The sequence below is a fragment of the Sceloporus occidentalis genome, unplaced genomic scaffold (genome assembly GCF_023333645.1).
Source record: "Sceloporus occidentalis isolate IW3139 unplaced genomic scaffold, rSceOcc1.0.p SCAF_3, whole genome shotgun sequence".
In the NCBI taxonomy this organism is placed as follows: Eukaryota; Metazoa; Chordata; class Lepidosauria; order Squamata; family Phrynosomatidae; genus Sceloporus; species Sceloporus occidentalis.
Window position 1 is genome coordinate 134642228 of NW_028316983.1, and position 20910 is coordinate 134663137.

Here is a 20910-nt window from a genome sequence, read left to right on the forward strand (position 1 = left end):
AGGCCGGCGGCGATCGCCCCGATCCTCGCCTCCTTCTTGGCCCCCGCGGAGGCCAGGAAGGAGGCGAGGAGGCCGGCGGCGATCGCCCCGGCCTCGCCTCCTTCTTGGCCCCCGCGGAGGCCAGGAAGGAGGCGAGGAAGCCGGCGGCGATCGCCCCGGCCTCGCCTCCTTCTTGGCCCCCGCGGAGGCCAGGAAGGAGGCGAGGAAGCCGGCGGCGATCGCCCCGGCCTCGCCTCCTTCTTGGCCCCCGCGGAGGCCAGGAAGGAGGCGAGGAAGCCGGCGGCGATCGCCCCGGCCTCGCCTCCTTCTTGGCCCCCGCGGAGGCCAGGAAGGAGGCGAGGAAGCCGGCGGCGATCGCCCCGGCCTCGCCTCCTTCTTGGCCCCCGCAGGGACCAGGAAGGAGGCGAGGAGGCCGGCGGCGATCGCCCCGGCCTCGCCTCCTTCTTGGCCCCCGCAGGGACCAGGAAGGAGGCGAGGAGGCCGGCGGCGATCGCCCCGATCCTCGCCTCCTTCTTGGCCCCCGCGGAGGCCAGGAAGGAGGCGAGGAGGCCGGCGGCGATCGCCCCGGCCTCGCCTCCTTCTTGGCCCCCGCAGGGACCAGGAAGGAGGCGAGGAGGCCGGCGGCGATCGCCCCGATCCTCGCCTCCTTCTTGGCCCCCGCGGAGGCCAGGAAGGAGGCGAGGAAGCCGGCGGCGATCGCCCCGGCCTCGCCTCCTTCTTGGCCCCCGCGGAGGCCAGGAAGGAGGCGAGGAGGCTGCAGGGAGGCGGGGAGGTTGGCGCGGCTGCGCCCAAGAGGCGCCGCCTCCCTGCAGCCTCCTCCGCCTCAGGCCTCGCTGCCCTCCTTTTCTGTCCCAGGCCTCAGAAAGGCCTTAGAGCCGCGGCGGCGGCGGAGGTGGCCGCGGTGGGCGGGGCCGTCCCGGTTTGGGCGCCAAACCGGACCGGGACCGGGATGGCACCGCCCAAACCGGGATTGTCCCGCCGGGGGGCGGGATATGGCAACCCTATTTACAGGTCATGACCAGCACTTTGAATTGTGCCTGGAAACAAACCAGTAGCACAGTGAAGCTGTTTCAACAAGGAAGCTATATGCTCCCTATAGTTGGCCATGGTCAGCATTCTAGCTGTGGTATTTTGTACCGTGTGGAGTTTCCAAACAGTTTCCAGTCCTGTGTAGATTGTTACAAACAAGTCCAAACAAAATGTAATCAAGGCATGTGTCACCATTGCCAGATCTGGCATCTCAAGAAACGGGTGTAGCTGGTGCACTTGATTTAACTGTACGAATGCACTCCTGGCCACTGCTAAAACATTATTATTATTATTATTATTATTAATTTATTAATTTATTTATTTATTTATTTACTTATACCCCGCTCTTCAGCCAACATGGGCATCCAGGCTCAGAGATGAATCCAGGAGGATACCCAACTGCAAGCCTGAGATTTCAGGGGCAGCATAACTCCTTCCAGCACAGGCAAATTCCCTATTCCCCTGTCTGTTTGCCCTCATCCAGTCCATTACTGACAGCAGACCCTGGTTTAGTACAGACAGCATCCTTGGAGTCAGACGGAAAGAGATAGAGTTTGGTGTCATCCACATGACAGCGCACCCCAAATCTCCAGATGTCCTCTCCCAGTGGTTTCATGCAGATGTTAAATAACATGGGGGATAAAACAGAACCCTAAGGGACTCCACAGGACAATGACAGGGGATCTACCAAGAGTCCCACATCACCACCTTATGAGTTTGGCCCTCCAAGAGACTGAACCCATTGCATAACAGTGCCCCCAAGTCCAATCTCAAGAGAGGTGGCCCAGAAGGATACCATGGTTGATGGTATCAAAAGCTGTTAAGAGATCCAGCAGGTCCAACAGGGACACACTACACCAAGGTGACCAAAGGTGTCTCTGTCATAGCCAGTTCTGAAGTCATATTGTAATGGATCTAGGCAATCCATTTCATCCAGAAACCCCTAGAACTGGGAGGCCACCGCTCACTCCAGAAGCTTACTCAAGAAACTAGTTGATAGTTATTTAGAATGGTGGGATCCAGGGAGGCCTTTTTCAATAATGGTTTCAGCACAGTCTCCTTTAGGTAGGACAGAAACCTCCCTTGCTGCCATGAGGCATTCACTACTCCTCTTACCCACTCAGCCAGTCTCCCTCTAGCTGCTTTCAGAAGCAAGGAAGGGCAAGTATCGAGTATGCATGTGGCCCTCAACTTTTCATCCATCTTGTCCGCATCCTCAGCACCTCTTGGGTTTTTCAAATTTACAATCAAGCCTCAAGCACAAGTGGAAAGATGTTGACTAAAGGAATGCAGTAAAAGATCAGAAAGGAAAACAAATGCTTGTTTTTAAATGCCTTATCATGTTAAATGCTTTAATATTATCACAATGCTGGGGCCACTTGAGGAGTTTCAGAACAGTATTGGCAGAGATCATACATTACACTGGCATATTATGACATTCCATCAGGTGTAGCTATGTCTTGTCCCCAATCTCTGCACACACATCCTGTTTTCTAGCTTGGCTTCCCTCCTGATGGCTGTTCAGTGGTCACAAAGTGGAAGGAGGACAAGGGATAGCCAGATAGTCATCTGGTTGCAGGAAGATGATATCTTTCTGGACTTGTAGAGGACACCTGGGAGATCTGTGGGAATTCCTTTTTCTTCCTGTTAGTGGCTGCAAGAATGGAGCTGCTTTGCTGTTCTTTCCTGGCCCCTAAATAGCTGTGGGGACTGGCATCCAGTAGACTCAGCTAAGAAGTCATAGTGCAGGGGTAGGCAAGCTTTTTGAGCCGGGGGCCGGGTTGCTGTCCCTCAGACAACTGGGGGGCCGAAGCCAAAAATTAAATAATTAAATAATTTTAAAAAAATAATTAAATAAATAAACCGGGACAAATGTAGGACAACATTTTCAAATGGAGGACACTTTTTTAAAAAATGGAGGACACACAAAAAATTTGCTGCTTTTTAAAAAAATGTTAATATAAATGCATGTTTTGGAGGCTTCTATAGACAATTGCCCCCCTTGCCTGCCGCTTGCCCCCCTTGTCCGCCTCCTCCTGATAGGCCAAAGGCCCCACACCCTCACATGAGAGGCCAAAGGCTCCAGCGGCAATTGGCAGCAGGACCGGGCGGGGGCCGGTCCCAAGGCCTTGCCGGGCTGCATCCGGCCCGCGGGCCGCAGGTTGCCTACCCCTGTCATAGTGCATAGAAGTGTTGAATTCCTCCACTTACCAGGCTCAATACAGAGATGTAATTTTCAGTTATGCCTGAATACGTTGCTAACAGGAGCTAGGACATGATATCTTCTTACTGCTAGGGCAACCCTAGAATTGGAAGAGATCTCTGAATAGGATCCTATCACTTGCCATACAGGATTTCAGGGCCAGGGGGAGTCCAAAAGGTATATTCCACTTGATGAAGCTGAAACATTGCAAATATAGACATACCTAAATTGGTTTTACATTTTTGCTCCAGTCCTGCTAAGTTGCTTGTTTGGCAGCACATCATGTATCCTTGAGAAAGAACACATGTTCTCAACCTGATGACAAGTCAGGAAAGGTTGGGCAACAGCATTCCCTCAAAAGCTGCTCAGTTGGAGCCTTGCCCTTGTTAAAGCACTGTCTGTTTTGCTATGCCCTGCACTGGACAGCTCCCCTAGTAAACTGACCTTCCTTAGTTTTTTTAAAATAAGCAAACTTAATTTAGTATACATAAAAATACACAACACATATAGCCAAAAGTTACATACATAAACCTCCACCCACATAGACACCCACCTAAAAACATTATACATAAATAACACAACACTTCCTTACTGTCCAAATACTACTGATATTTCTATAGTATATATTTTACTCCTTATGGAGTGATCAGTTTTTTGAATCCTTTTCCTACATAATTAATAAGTCAAATACATTTATCAATTTTCATGTGCTTTGGTGTTTTGGTGTTTCACGTGCTTTGGTGTTCTGTTTTGACCTACAGAAAACCCCCTTATCAGAAAGAATTGTCCTTTAAGGATGATTAGAAAAGGATACAGAGATCATTTGGCTGGACGAGGTGATCGATTCATTTTATAGTGTCTTAGATGGTGTGGAGAGAATGGGAACTAAGCATCCCAGGTAAACCCCTTAAATACCATTGCTCAAGTTTTATTAATAATAATACAATCCAGTTAAGAAAAAATAGTTTTATTTCATCAATAATGATAAAGTACATTAAGTACAAATGACTATTTTAACCTAAAAAAGCACCAGTATTTGTTCCTTGTAAGTAATATTTCAAGAGTAATATTTGAAGAATTGCTGTTAACCCCTCACTATACTTGGCTAATGCAATTCCCCATTTATTCCTATTCAATATGATTAAATTTTCCAAAAAAATAGTTTTATTTCATCAATAATGATAAAGTACATTAAGTACAAATGACTATTTTCAACTGAAAATTCACCAGTATTTGTTCCTTGTAAGTAATATTTCAAGAGTAATATCTGAAGAATTGCTGTTAACCCTTCACTATACTTGGCTAATGCAATTCCCCATTTATTCCTATTCAATATGATTAAATTTTCAAAAAAATCGTTTTATTTCATCAATAATGATAAAGTACATTAAGTACAAATGACTATTTTCAACTGAAAAAGCACCAGTATTTGTTCCCTGTAAGTAATATGCTATGAGTAATATTTGAAGAATTGCTGTCAACCTCTCACTATACTTGGCTAATGCAATTCCCTATTTAATCCTGTTCAATATGATTAAATTTTCAAATTAAAATTAGTAAGGGAAAGTTTTCTTCTAAATAGTGCTGACCCAGGGCCAGAGCTAAAATGTGAGAAAAGAGTGTTTCACTATTATAATGGCTTTTGCTGAATGTGTTGAAGATACAGTGCACCCTTTTTTTACGCGGGGGATCCGATCCGGACTCCCCACGTGTAAAAAAAAGCGTATGCTCGAGTCTCATTAACAGTAATGGGGCTTGTGCATGCGGTGCGCCATGGGCGCATGCCCCATTCATCTAAATGGGACATGCCACCCCTTGCACCCCACGCGGTTTTCAGCATATGCTGAAATCCACGTATGACGCGGGTGCATTGTAATAGTGAACAGTGACTGCAAACTTGCATCCTTTTACTTGTAAATATCACTGAATACAGTGGGAGTATTTCCAGATACGCATGGATTGGGTCATTTACAGTGGTTTTGAGCAATCAGCGTCACTCAAGAAATACTGAAAATATTTTACATTGTCAGAAATTTTCAGCTCTCATGGAAAGGCAACTGCTGCATTTCATCTTTCAAGGCCTCTTGTCAACTTCCACTGACAAATACTACTTCTAGACAAAGGCCACCTGATTCATTCAGTTTTTCCACTAAAAGGTGGAAGCAGAATTTCAGTTGACTTTCTAGACTATTGGGGAAGCTCCACCTTTTCTTTTCTTTTTGTTAGTGCCCATCTCTTTATGCTTCATCTGGACTAATAGCAAAATAAGTGGGGAAGGCACATGCCATCATATCAAGAAATGTTTATCCACTGACTACAGTTATTTCTCTAAACCGTAGGTTCTGGTATAGCAGCTGATAATTTCAGAAAACCTTGGAGCAGGCGGCAGCAGCTGTTGCTGCTGATGTTTTTAAGTTTCCCATAAAAACCAGCACACATGTTCTCCTCACACAAATTTGCAGTGCTCCCTAATTTGTCTTTCTTCTCAGCCTTCACAAAGTAGAGATTTCCCATCATATTTAAAGGATGGAAAGGGAAAGACAATTAACAGCCTCAGCCACCTGCTCTCTGCGGACCTGTTCAAGCCAGCTAACTGTTCTTGCCCTTCTTCCAGAGGAAGGGCAGTAAGAGAAACTCAGAAAGTTAACAGGTAGCTACTTCTTTTTGTCTTCAGGGTTAGCAAACCGATTTCACAATGAGGTACGTAGAGGAATAGTTAGTGGAACAGCCAAATCCACAAACCCTTCCTCTGTTTTCCAGCTCCATCTCCTTAATTTCTACCCTCCTGCAGTATCACTTTCCTCCTCTCTCCTGTTCAGGTTCACTTGAAACCATCCAGGAAAATGAGGAGGGAACACAGATGTAGCACTTCTAGAATTTTCTCCCCTGTTTATTAGGACAAAATTTGGGTAGGTGCGGAATGCATTACATTCTTTTCCAAACTCTGTATGATTACCACTTTACTAGTTTAGCAACTTAAGCTATATTATGTATAAGTTGTTTCCTCCTAAAATTATGTTTGGATACAGTACATTTAAAATATAGTTTATTTTTAAACTGAATTCACTTTTAAACATTTTAAATATTTATTACAAGTGGAGCTACAAGCTGATAAAACACTAAGAAATTCCGTATCCCTTAGTTTAAGAAGTGTGACTTATTCTGAACATAGTGTTCTGAACACTGTTAAGAAGATACAAAAAGCATTCATTTTCAGAAAAAGAACTGAGAAAAAAAGTGGGGCAAAAGAAGTCTTATTGAACACTAATTTTATTACATGAAACTTTTCCTGATCTATCCCTTTTTTATGTACAGGTTGAGTCTCCCTTATCTGGAATTCAGAAATCCAAAATAATTAAAAATCCACAAATGTCCACATGGTTGGCTGTGATAGTGATGCCTTTGCTTTCTTATGGTTCAATGTACACAAACTTTGTTTCATGCACTAAAGTATTAAAATATTGTGTATGGTGCATATGAAACATGTACGAATTTCATATTTAGACTTGGGTCCCATCTCCAAGATACCTCTTTATGTATATGCCAATATTTCAAAATCTAATAAACTCCAAATTCCAAAACACTTCTGGGTGGAAGCATTTCGGATAACGGAGACTCAATCTGTATAATTATCAGCATTTTTAAACCCTTTATTTGTATTACAAGTCTTTCACTTCTAAAAATGTGAGGCTTGCATAAGACAATCTTTGCCTTTTCACATATCACTTAATTTTTTGATCTGGGATAACTATTTTCAAAGACAGGGTAGCACAATATTTACATTCCAAAAATAGGTCCTTTCTTATCTGTACTGGAAATCATTTAGCCAACATCATCTTTTCACAATAGCAGAAGAACTCATTTAACCAAAATTTATTTTTCACAATAGCACCCAAATTTATTTAGGCAACTTCTTCTTCCGTAGCAGCAGTTATTATTCAGCGGCAGCAGAGAATGTGAATTGGAATTCAGAATAGATATGGAATAAGTATTTTCCTGTTGTACGGGTAGTTTTCAAACCTTTTGTGGTACCACCTGAGGAAGAAGTAGCAATAGCAAGCAATATCATTTAACTCAGTGTTTACATCTGTACAGGTACTAAATCCAGACATAGTTCGGAAATACAGATTAACAGTACCTAAGCATAACATTTCACACGTCAAAAGACTGTAATTATAGTGGAACATTTTGTTCTTTCTGACTACTATAAGAAACATCAGCATTCCACAACTTGCACAACTTAAGAATTGCCTCATTAAGAGCATAAAAGGCCTGCAGTGAACAGATGGTAAAATAAGCAATTGGAAACAGCTGATTGTCAATGCATTGATTTATTTAGTACATATCTATACTACCCAGCATTTCTAGATTTTCAGCTATCTACAACATTTAAAACCCAAAATATAAACATAGAAACCTAAATCCAACTTTTAGTCCCAACCAGAATCAACTGAATTTACAAAAATGTTGAATTACCATTCAGTACCTGATTAAATGGGTCTACTCTAGTCAAAACTAGCAATTAGATGTAGGCAAGAATTTGCAAACATAGGAATTCCAGACAGAAACACAGTAAAAAGTGAAGAATGTTGAATAATCAATATGTTTAAAATGCCAGTTTGCATAAAAAAAATGTTTTACTTGGCCCATAAAATATGACAAAGTTGGTACCAAGTCAACTGGACCACCGTGCCAAGGACTGGAAAAAGCTAGCATGGATTTCTTAAGAATCAACTTAGACTAACCTTAATTCTTTTTCAGAAGGATTTTGTTTTAGCTCATTGCAAGCATACTGTGGATGTGATTAAAGCAAAGTATCTGATAGTATAGCCTACATTTGACTAGTTTGCCAATTAAAATGTAATGGAAAACTCTGCCAGATTGTTTGCTAAAATTACATCCACAGTGTTTCATCAGGTAGATCCATGACCAATGGAAAAACTGTATTTAAGGAGTACTGGGTAGGGGAGAGCCATAATTTAAAAAACAAACATGTACGTATGACATGGTCTGAGGGCTGCCTTACAAGCAAGACCGCTTTCTATTACTCCAAGCAGCTTGCTGTTCACACAGCTAATTCTCTGTGCTTAAAAAATGTGTTATATATTATGCTAGCAACAGGATGTGATGATGTGCTGTCCTTCCTGTGGGAACAATAATCTGTCCTCATGCACTCCTCAGGCTTTCTACTCACATTCTATTTGCTTGGAGTTTTGCAGCCACTTGGAGTGGCTTAAGACTCAATTATGTTATTGTAAAATACAGTGGGCCCTTGATATCCACTGAGTTTTGGTTCCAGGATCCTTGGTGGGTACCAAAATTCATGGAAGCCCAAGTCACACTACAGTATTTATAATGGCATAGTAAAATGGTGTCCCTTAAATAAAATAGCCAAATCAAGGTTTGCTTTTTGAAATTTATATGTTTTTGGAATATTTTGAATATTTTCCATCGATATGGAGGGCTGATGGTAATAAAAGCTTGATCTGAAAAACTGAGAAGTATATTTAAGCCAGGTGTATATTTGCCTCTCCTTTTTCCTCCCATGAAAAATCTAGATATTAAATAGGTGATCTAAGTAATTCCTATAATCAATATAAAAAAAGACCTTCTTAGGAACAAAAATTCCTGAGATGTATGAAAGTCAGTGCTTGCTGGTCATGTTGGGACTTGTTGATTAGAAGGGACTTTACGCTGAACTTAGTTACAACTTCCTTTGAGTCCTGGAAATGTTATACTGTTTGAGAATATATTTTGTTCCTCTCCTTCTATAGCCAAAGAGACAGGCAGATGTAATTAGACAGTTATGGATTAAAAGTACTGTTTTATTATCTCAACTCAAATGAAAATTCAGGAGAAATTAGAATTTCTGAAAACTTACTCATGATGCTTATATGACCGTAATGCCAGTATCAGAAGTGTGCTGATGGCAAAAGCAGCACTTTGTATGGTACAGCAGGCAAGAGCAAATCCAAACCATTCGACAACTTCTCCAAAATAGTTTGCTCCAGTTACATATTCAAACATTCCTCCTAAAGAACAAAACGTATTAGTTGAATGATCACTTAAAAATCAGTTAAGTTATTACAATTCTACAATTCTGTTTGGATTTCACTGATTTCAATGGGACCTATTTTCAGGGTAGTGGATATAGGACTACAGCTTTAATCATCTCCTGCAACAGCTAGAATTCACAAGGAAATTGTAGCCTTAACTGTTTCAAAGCAAAGAATGTTTCACAGCAAATGGTTTACATTTCAATGAAATATTTGAGCATTAGCTTTCTATGGTGCATTGCTTACCTCTTGGTATTTTATAGCCTGTCTCTCCTGGTTTTCTGAGATTCCTCAAAATGTGATCAGAGTGTATATTAATTGCCAGACCACTTATCCACGCTATAACACCTGTTTTGAAAATAGAATCTTTTTTTTAAAAAATGAGCAAATAACACATATTTATATTGTAGAGAGTGGTCTTCTTTCACTATAATACTACCCCAGTGCCTATCAACTTACCAGTGTGGTCTTATCACCTCTAAACACAGATATGAGTAATGCTGTGTTTTATATTTTCAGTGAGAATTCAGCCACTGCTGCTTTATCCTAGCATGAATTAATGCAAATTGACATCTTTTGTGCCTAGCACCAATTAAAAATTAATTTGCCAAGACTGTCTGGAACCACAAATTTAAAACTTGCCCATTTACAAATGTCCATCATGGATTGTACCTGCAACATCCATTCCATGTCTACTGGATCATTCCTGTCCATGTGTTTACAGAATCTTACAAAAGACTCTTATCAAGTTAGTAAAGTGTGTCAGGCAGAAAAGCCACATTTCTAAGTAGGGCATTTTTAGGGGAGTGGGGGAAGCACATAAAGCCAGTCAATCGTACTTTCCTTTTTACACATAGGGATGGAAAGGCAAAGAGGACCAGACAAGAAAAACAACACTTCCATTTCATTCCTCCTCCACTGTGAGTAGTGTGTTAACTTACATAATGGCCTACATAAGTCAAATCAAGATTCTATGATTCTAGATGGCCTACACAAAAGTCAAATCATGATTCTATGAATTGAAATCTATAGCTAATCCAATTGTTCCCCAACTATCTTCCAACTCAAAATTGTCCAACTCAAAATTAGATTAATCCAATCCTGGGCCCACACAGTGACACACACACACACACACACACACCCCACTTCCAGCCTTCAATGTCTTTCCTGGAATGTAGCAGGATGAAATGGTTGAGAAGTGGGTCCTGAATGTTTAAAATTCTTACAAATCTCTGATTTTATTGCCATCCAGGAGACATGCATGCTGGAGCCCAATCCATTCTTATCCAGTGGTAAGGCTTGTTTTAGTACTTTCAGTTGAATTAGACACTGAAATTGCAAGCCTTGGTGGGTTTACTAGTAATTTTACCTAGTACTCATTTCAATGGATTTATTTGCTTGAATATTTATTTCTCCCCTTTTAATACCCCTTATATGAGAGGGGAAAGTTGAAACAAACTAGAAGATAACATATACAAAATATTAACATTTACATTTTAAAAACTCAGTAACCCCATACTGCAAAAGCCCAGTTAGGTGTAGTGGTTTGAGAGTTGAACTATGACTATGGAAATTGGGTTTTCTGAGGCTGAGAGTGTATGACTTGCTCAGCCATGGAAACCCAGTGGGTTGTTTTGGGCAAGTCACACAGACTCAGAGCCCCAGGAAACCCTGTGACCAGGTCACCGTAAGTCAGAAACAACTTGAAGGCACACAACAATAAGAAGTTGCACAAAATCTCTTTGCTAGTTTGCCTGAAACGCGGTGGTACCATCAGCCAGAAGAAGCAACTAAGCTTGAAAAGTCCCTCCTGTTTTGTCAAACTGTTGTAAGGTTATAGTGCTTTGTTCATTCCCATGTTATTCAATGGGAAGATATACAAAGCCTCCAATTTCTGAAGTGAGGGTTCATGCTGGACCTTAGATGTGATGGACTGAGCCCAAACTAGCACTCAGATCTCAAATCTCCACAGCCAGTGGTGCAGGACAATGGAAAATGCAATCAAACCATATCTGGAGGGCCCTATGTTCCCCGTCACTCATCTAGAACATCTCTGCCAATTTTTGTACATGTATCATGAAAAGAATGGTTCATATACATATTTTATGTACTATAAAAAGAAAAAGAAACAAGTAAGGCAATGGTAAGAATGGTCACAAAAGAAGAAAAAGGATCCCACAAGATGTGTGCTGAGTTTGGGACGAAAGCTATTTACTCTACTGCAATCCTGTCACAACTGATGACAGAAAAGGCTGGCAGCAGAAATTAATGAAATAGCAACCAGTCAAAACAGCTAGCTCCCCAAAGGTTGTTTTGCTTACCTCATGTGTTCATGAAGTTCTATGTGTGCAATATTTAAATCGGCTTAATTTCCTTTAATATATATCCTTCAGAGGTGTGTTGATGTTTGACAACTACCAGTAGTAGTTTTTTACAATTATATAAAGGATTAAACAAAAAATGTCCCGCTATCTGCCATGATTGATTTTTTTTCTTTGTTTTTTTATAGTGTGAATCCTGGCAATCCAACCAAACAAGGCATGGCAAAATCAAGAACCAATAAATAAATATGCACACACTTATTCATATAAGGCAAATGTTTTCCAAATGTTTCCAAAATAAAGATACTTTATACATCTTTTTGTAAATTTTTTATACATAACTTGTAATTCAAGAGACTGAAAAACATTTTTGGACTGCAACCCCCAGACTTCCCTAGCCTCCATCACCATGATTCTGTAAGTTTTAAAATAGTAACATTTTGAAGTTCTGGATTATGCATGTATGAATGAGTGTGCTCAGTAAATGGAAAGCCCTAAGTGTTAGATGACACCAATTTTCATTATGGAGCCTGACAGAAAGAGCTTGATTTGGGTAGCAAAATATATTTTAGGTGCCCAGATTACTAGCTGAAAAAACAGAATGGCTTTGAAGAAACTTGTTGCTAAAATTTGGAACAAGCATAAATGTTCAGGAAATGGGAACAATACAGCTGGCCCTCTGTATCCAGGGATTCTTTATTCACGGATTCAAGAATCCATGCCTTGAAAACATTTGAAATATATATAAATTCCAAAAAGCAAATCTTGATTTTGCAATTTTATATAAAGGGCGCTATTTTGCTACACCATTGTATTTAATGGGATTTCATCATCTATGGATTTTGAAATATACACAGGGGGTCCTGGAATCAAACCTCAAAGGATACCAAGGGCCTACTGTACTCCTTATATAGGACTACATTTTCATTTGGAAGTTTGATGTACTCAGCTGTAGGACCACAGAAAGAGGTGCCTCAGCCTGAACAAAGAAAAAAAATGAAGCTCAAAAGCTTCCACTGTAGCATCATCAAATAGTTATTCAGGGTGGAAAATGCTGCACAGAAACAACATTAAATTATTAGAGATATCTGAAAACCTGTTACATATTTGGCACACATATAACTCACCTAAAATGAAACGTGGATCTGTCAGCCAGTTTGAAGGGTATTCCACATAATTACTCAAGCTCCGGCCTTGCAAATACCCATTATATGTACAAAATATAAAAGCTAGCAAACAAGTGAAGAAAGGTGTTGGTTTTCCTCCACGAATTAAGAAAGGAAAGATGAATGACCTAGAATAAATATGAAATGTTAAGTTTTCATTTGGTTATGGCTTCAGTTAATAATACTTTAAATAATAATACTTAAACAAATCTAAACCAACAAATTTAAGCTGTATGTTTTCATTAAAAATGTGGGTTGATTAAAAAAATCATCTAATTTTTCAATATACAATAGATTCCATTCTCAGCTGCTGACTTAGAAGTACAAAAGTTTACATGAAAGGAATGTGTATTTATTTATTTACTTCATTTATATGTCGCCTTTTCTCCAAAATGGGACCCAAGCAGGGACGTAGCCAGGATTTTAGGAAGGGGGGGGGGGTCCAGACTAAGTGCCACCATTATAATGGGGCTTGGGTGCAGCGGCGCAAGTAGCACACACCATTCATTTTTCTAATGGAAGGGGGGGGGTCTGGACCCCAAGATCCCCCCCCTTGGCTACGTCCCTGACCCAAGGTGGCTTCTAAAAACAGCAAATTAAAAATGTTTACAATAAAATATTTAAAACAATTAAAAAACCTCCACATCAAAGACCATAAAAGCACTTTAAAGCCATACAAAAGTTAAACACAAATAAAACACACAAATAAATAAATGAGGGGGAGTCAGGGTGCTGAATCTTGAGACAATGGATTATGGGTTGTGTTAAAAAGCATTGGCTTGTAATTTTAAAAAGAAAAGATCCATAAAACATGTTATTTACAATGTACTTAATAAAGTTATGTCATTTGTCCAATATAACACTGCTCACGGTGACCAGATGGAGGGCAACACACCACAAAATGTAGGACTTTGAAGAAAAATGTCAGGCATTACCAAAAAAAGAGAGAGCTAAAAACACTAATATAAATTTAAATTCATGCTACTTAGTCATGCTCAAAATAGAGAATATTTTGGAATTCATTCTGGACTGAAATGTAGGGTGAATCCTGGAAAAGGAGGACATCTGGTCACCTTGTGCATACTCGATGCTGCTGCTCCTGCAGCAGATGGAAAGGAACTGAAGATTTAGGCATGTAGGGAATGGGCACAATAACCACCAAAATGCTTAATAGCGCTAGAGTTTCCGAATAACATATTGTGCAGGCACAGGTATGTGTGTGAGTCACCAAGACCATGGAGAAGAAACACAGCCATTATAAAAGAAATAAACTTATACAGATCCTAGAGGAATCAGATCCAAAGGAGAATTCTGGTAGCAGCACACTTTGAGAAAGACTGTGGGATTTTCAAGTGAAATCACCCCTGATGATGCTTAGCACTGTCATCATCACAGCGTGTTTGGATGTCACAATAAGCCAGGGATCTTATTGTGACTCTGCCTTGTTGTAAATGAAGAAAGTTGCCGGCTTCTGCTGCCAACCAGTCCAGATATCAGCTGGAATGATCAGGCACTAGAAGCCAACATAGTGCTATGTGCACAAGCTAGAATTTGTCTGAATCACAGCTTGCTGTGATGTGGGAGATCTGGGCCCGAACAGACAGGCCAAAATAAAGCTGCTTCGGGTCACTTTGGAGGTATGCTGTTTAGATGAGGCATGCGTCCTAAGGGGCTGGAGGTCACGCCAAAGCCACACTCCAGTCCTAAGGACTGGAGGACAGCTTTGGTGCAGCTTTCACCCTCTTAAGTTGTGTGTGTCATTTAAACAGCATATCTCCAAAGTGACCTGAAGCAGCTTTATTTTAGTTTGCCTGTTTTAAATACTCAGAGCACTTCAGGACCATTGTTTCTGAAGGTTTCACAGCAGCTTTGTAAGGCAGGTTAGTATTATCCAGGTATTCCAGAGAGGTGGGGGATGCAACAGAATAGCAGTGGGCCAAAAGTTGCCCTGGACTACAGGTTGCTCCAACAAAGGCTGTGGTCCGGACTCCCTGGACCGCCCCTTTTCTACCCCCCACCCAAAAAAATGATGAAGTGGCTCTCACAGAAGCTTCAACAGTCAGTGAGTTGCCTTTTAAATCAGCTGGAAAGACTGTATATGGTTGACTATTAAAAATGCTTAATTTTTCAAAAACAGAAATGGTTCTCCAGCCACTTCCAGTTTTGGGTGACAATTTTTTGCTAGTCCACAGAGGGATCCAAGGGCGGAAAATTCTCCCACCCTTGGGCCACTGGAGAGGCAGCAGTGGTTTGCAAATCTATGGCACATGTAAGGAGTGTATCATTGCCTTTCAAGGATTTTGTACAATAAATCATTTTGTTTCAATGGGGCAGATGACATGTCAGATTATTGCTGGGTGTTTGGGGATCCAGCAAAGGAAATAAACATTTTTAACTTATTATTTGCAAGGCCAATATTGAATATAACATTTTACATTTCCAATTAATGTTTTAACTTTTAATTGATTGTAGCTGGCATAGATCCTGCAATAGATGACTTTCAATAGAAACTATCTGCTGAGTGATAAGATCAAAGGTTGCTCTATTGCAAACAGAGTTAGGCTTCCTATGAGCACCGTTCATTAACCTGAGTGAGCCTCATCTATGTGGTAAGGTGCAGGGTACTGTCATAAAACTGTACTGGACTTAAGCCCCTCATAAACTTAATCAACATCACGTTTCTGGTTAACACACTACATTCCAATACACCTACCACCAAGCATATGGTTATCTACTCATCTTAGCTTTATGCAACAACCTTCCTCCTGACTGAACCTGTAATCTCATTTTCATAACCACAAGTTTTGCTATTATCATATGCAGCCTGCTTATATAGGTCTGTCCCTCCCTGGACCCTTCGCTTCACGTATTTGAGGAAGTAGCATGAATTTTCTATCAACTTTTGTCTTTCAGTTAGTCTCAAATGTGCTACAAGATCCCTTTGCACACTGATTTTCCAGAGTAACATGGCTATGGTGTTTATCACACTGAGGTTTTTGCAGCTCAGATCTGGGGTGACTCCGGGTTCAGCTATGTGAATTCACGTTTTATCACACCTAGTTGCCCTTCCGTTGCCCTTCCGAATCGAGGGGGAATCAAATCCAAGGCAAGTCACGTAATGCAGATTCACACAAAACGGAGTGAGTGCAAATTGTATTACTACACCGTGCATACCATGCAGATTCAACGATTCAAATTGGGGCCCTTGCGCATGCTCAGTGGGGGTCTGAACACATCGTGAACCTTTGCACTTCTGGGGTGAAGAAGGGGCTACTTCCTAGTTCCACTTTCAAGTGAATGCTAGCCTCACGTGAATGACAGCTTCAGGTTCTATGGGCTTTAGAGTTCATTTTGGCACCCAAACTAGCACTCTTTTTCTGGGAGATATGGTCTCTGTTGGCACTCAAACTAGCACTCTTTTTCTAGGAGATATGGTCCCTTTTGGCATCCAAACTAGCACTCTTTTTCTAGGAGATATGGTCAGTTTTTTTCTAGCCACACAAGGAGCCTTTCTATGGGAGACATGTTCCCTTTTGGCATCCAAACTATCACTCTTTTTCTGGGAGATATGATCCGTTTTTTTCCCAGCCACACAAGGAGCCTTTCTATGGGAGATATGGTCCCTTTTGGCATCCAAACTAGCACTCTTTTTCTGGGAGATATGATCCATTTTTTTCCAGCCACACAAGGAGCCTTTCTATGGGAGATATGGTTCCTTTTGGTATCCAAACTAGCACTCTTTGTCTGGGAGATATGGCACCCAAACTAGCATTCTTTTTCTGGGAGATATGGTCCATTTTCCCCCAGCCACACAAGGAGCCTTTCTATGGTAGATATGGTCCCTTTTGGCACCCAAACTAGCACTCTTTTTCTGGGAGATATGGTCCATTTTTTTCCAGTAACACAAGCAGCCTTCCCTAGCAGCATCGGAAACAGCTGCTTTCCCCCTCCTCGCCAGCATGTCTCCTGTCCATGTTAAAACATGAATATATTCATTCCCCAGTAGCCCTCTGCCCTTTTCCCAGCGGCATCGGAAACAACTGCATTTCCCCTCGGCAGCAATGGAAGCGGGGGGGGAGGGGCAGTACCAGAAGCAAATGGGGCAAAATTGCAGCATGGCATCATGGGCAATGTGGGACCTTGGAGGTTTGGGGGGGGGGTGTACCAGGACGGAATCAAAGTTGCATTCCAAACCAGACCAATTCGGAGTGAAATCGAAGTGAGCTTGAATGTGAATTCTGTGAATTCACCAAAATGAGGAGTCACTTTGGATTCACTGCGGAAGCCCTGCGGAAGGAAGTCCCATAGAAAGAAATGACGTGTGATAATACATCACATTATCACATGAATTCGCATAGCTGGACCTGCAGTCACATTGGATCAGAGCTGCAAAAACCTCCGTGTGATAAGGGGTTATGTCTTTGAATTAGTTAACCATGTGAGGAACTGCTTCTGCAAAGGAATACAGAGAAAGTAGGAATCTAAACCCTGTGGCAGCCAATCTAATGCAAAATAAAATGAGGATATGAACTTCACAAACATCTTGCTGTTAAAACTATCCTGATAAAACTACAAAGCTATCCAGATAAAACTACAACACTCTACAACAGGGGTTGTCAAGACTCATGGGACCAGGAGATAATTTTCACACCCTGGGATCTGCTGCATCCACAATAAAAGAATCACTGTCACCAATAGCTGTATCTTCAGCTTCTAGTTTCCATAAATAAATAAATAAATAAATAAATAAATAAATAAATAAATAAATAAATTTAAAAATTACAATACCAAAAAAGTGCTGCTGCTTCTGTCAATATATAGCAACAACTAATGTTTCAGAGGTAAGTATTAAGCTTATCTAGCAATGACTGATGACTAAAAACATAAATAACCCAACATGTGACGATCACTTGTCAGATTTACACAAATGCCTGCAAAATAAGACAGTACAGTATATAAACAATACTTCACTATGTAATCATTCATTTATTTCATGATCTTCATACAGAACTGGGACCCAAAGGGGTGCACAAAGTAGGAATTTTAAAAGATACCGCTGAAAACAAATTGTACAGCTAAAAACTTACAAAAGGTTATCATGTTAAAAAAACTATAATATAAAAAAGATGGCATAAGGCATACCATCAATTCATTAAAAGGCCTTTCCTCCCAACTGCTGAAAGCCTGATGGAATAGAAAGGACTTTGCAATGTGGTGTAGTGGTTTGATTGTTGGACTTTGACTCTGGTGACCAGGGTTCAATTTCCAGCTCGGTAATGAAACCCACTGGGGAAAGTCACATGCTCTCAGCCTCGGGGGAAGGCAATGGCCAACCCCCTCTGAACTAATATTGCAAGAAAACCCCATGATATGAACTTATAGCCTTAGGGTTATCATAAGTTGGAAACGACTTGAAGGCACATAACAAGAACTACAACAAACAAGAAAAAGGGGAGGGCGGGTCAGTCTAACCTTCCTTAAAAGGGACTTCAGAAGCTGAAAGCAGCCACTAAGGCAGCAGCCCTTTCTCGTGTCCTCACCATATGGCCTGTGAGTGTGGTGCGACAAAAGAAGGATGTCTCCCAAGGATCTTTGGGCATATTTGTATGGCCAAATATGGTCATTTACACGTTATAATCAGCTCTTTAATTATGCATGAAAGAGAGTGGCAATCAATGAAACTGTTTTAATAAGAACCACATGTGTTCCCTGATGTGCCCACATCAGTACTTTGAGTCTTCTCCAATTTCTGAATACTTTTCTAAGCCAGACCCATATGTAACTCATTACAGTAAGCCATACAGAAGTAGAAGACATTACAAAAACAGGCTGCAACTAAGGCATGTATTTCTGTGACAGTATCGGACATATCCAGGAATGAGTGCAGCTCGCACATTAACTGTGCTAATAAACTCTTGAACACCAGTAGCTGTGAGCCTGACTCTTCAGATACTACTTAAATTCCCAAGGCTGCATTCTTCTGAGGCAGTCAGGTTCTCTAATGAGGATTCTAAATATCTCACCAAACTACAAATTCCAAGATTCTATACTAGTTGAAGAGGTATTAAAGTGTTATAACTATGGAGTGTGAATGAGACCTTAAGTGTTAGTATCAACAAGTTAAGTCTCCCTTATCCAAAATGCTTGGGAGCAGAAATGTTTGGGGTTTCATATATCCCTTATACAAATAGCCTGAAGGTAATTTTATACATAATATTTTTGAAAACTGTTTGCATAAAAGAAAGCTTGTGTACATTGAACCATCAAAAACAAAGATTTCATTATTTCAGCCACCCACGTGGACAATTTTGGACTTTGGAGTATTTCGGAATTTCAGATAAGGGAAGCTCAACCTATATAAGAAAACAAATTTGGTCTTTCGAACTTTTCAATAACAACACTGTTAAACCTAGCCATGGTAGTAGTAAATAGCCAGTGGCTACTTCCCAGTTGACTACTCCAATGCCTTTTTTATGAGACTGCTCTTGAAGATGAATAAGAAGTTACAGTTAATAAATATATAGCAGGTAGAATGCTAATCACATATTGCATAGAAACCATGGAATAACACAAGCTATCAATATGCACCTGATCTGAAATCAAGGTAGTTGTTGATATGTAAATGGCTTGGGACCTTGGTAACCAATGTAACATACATCCTAGTGATTTTATCTGCATGCTACTCTGAGCTCCTTTGATTTAAGCCTGAATATACAATGGCAAACCTCCTATAAAATTCTTTTACTAAGAAAACATTATCTTCCCTTGTTCTAAATTTTTCATGTACAATTCTATTCTTATGTTAGCTGTAGTGATAAAACTGTACTTAGCTGTACTCATGATACCGAGGGGTTATTCACATGATGAAAATAATCCAGAACGAATTCAGGATGAATCTTTGTTGTTTACACGCATCTCAAATGCACTTGATTAAGTTTGGGGAGTATTGCCATAAACCCCACTTACCCCAGGATAATCGATATCAGGCTTTTTCCTGATATTGATTTGCATATCACCAGCTGTGTGAACAACTATGTTAATAGACCTGAATAGACTCGAGAGGTATGCTGTTTATAAATGATGCATGCATCCTAAAAGGCCAGAAGCCACAGCAAAGCCACACTGCAGTCCTAAAGACTGAAGCACAGCTTTGGTGCAGCTTCTCGCCTCTTAAGATGCGCGTATCATTTACCTCCAAAGTGGCCTGAAGCAGCTTTATTTTGGCCTGTCTGTATGGGCCCTTAGTTTTGTTTTGTGGGGGAAGCCGTAGCTCCCTAGAGGTTGTTTACCTCTGCACAAACATATTTGGAGAGCAAGTCTTCCCACCCCACTCCATTGTGCCATCAATAAATTCCAACAGACTTAGATTAAACTAAGCAGTGCAGATTGCAGAGTGGATGGGATGGGATTGAAGTGGCTTTAAACTGGTGAGCCCTGGCACTTTCCCTGGAAACCTATAAAGAACATTTTTAATGATGTTTTCCAGACAAGTGAATTGGAAAAATTCTAAGAATTATTGTACAAGGTGCCTCTTTGTTCTACTGAAATTTCACACCTCTAGACAGTGTTTCAGTAGCTGTTAACATGAATTTGTCTTCTTGGTTCATCCATTAAGCTGTATGTATCACTTTGTCCCCCACTGGGTGTCCAAAAGCTAGAGGTGGATATCCATTTTGGCACACAACTATCACTTCAAAAAATTCTATCTAATCAGTCAATCAATCAATCTAATCAGTCACGTTTCTTAAGAGCCAACAAATGTTAAACTATGCTGTTGGCTCTTTACCCCAAACCTTTTCAATTTCTGCAAAACTATTTCTTGGTTTTGTTTTGTTTTGCTAGTTCCTCAGAGTTCGGGAAATACAAGGTTTAGATTACAAGGCCCACACCTTTGACCCAAGAGTAGTTCCACTGGGATTCATTTGGTTTAAGGGCTTTTGAAGTCTGCAGTTCCAGCAATTGATTTCCTCTCTCTCTCTCTCTCCTGATATAAAAGATCTTGGGGGGGAGGATGTGTCCTCCCTCTTCCCATAAACATATCACTACCTTATTTGTTGTGTGCCTTCCTGGCACTTCTCCCTCCATGCTCTCCTCTTTCTACAACTAGCCTGTAAGCGCCTGGGGCAGAGGTGTGT

General features: G+C 40.9%; 1 protein-coding gene across 1 annotated transcript in view; it reads right to left on the reverse strand.

Annotated features, from left to right (window-relative positions):
- Positions 1–4265: 4265 nt before the first annotated feature.
- Positions 4266–20910, reverse strand: part of LOC149316848 (3-oxo-5-alpha-steroid 4-dehydrogenase 1-like) — an 18795-nt gene continuing 2150 nt past the window's right edge. Inside the window, exons 2-5 of the mRNA XM_089518769.1 lie at positions 12737–12903; positions 9535–9636; positions 9114–9264; positions 4266–7267 (exon numbers count right to left, since the gene is read on the reverse strand). Coding sequence (XP_089374895.1) covers positions 7201–7267; positions 9114–9264; positions 9535–9636; positions 12737–12903 — 487 coding nt within the window. The 3' untranslated portion in view covers positions 4266–7200. The remainder of the gene's footprint in view (positions 7268–9113; positions 9265–9534; positions 9637–12736; positions 12904–20910) is intronic.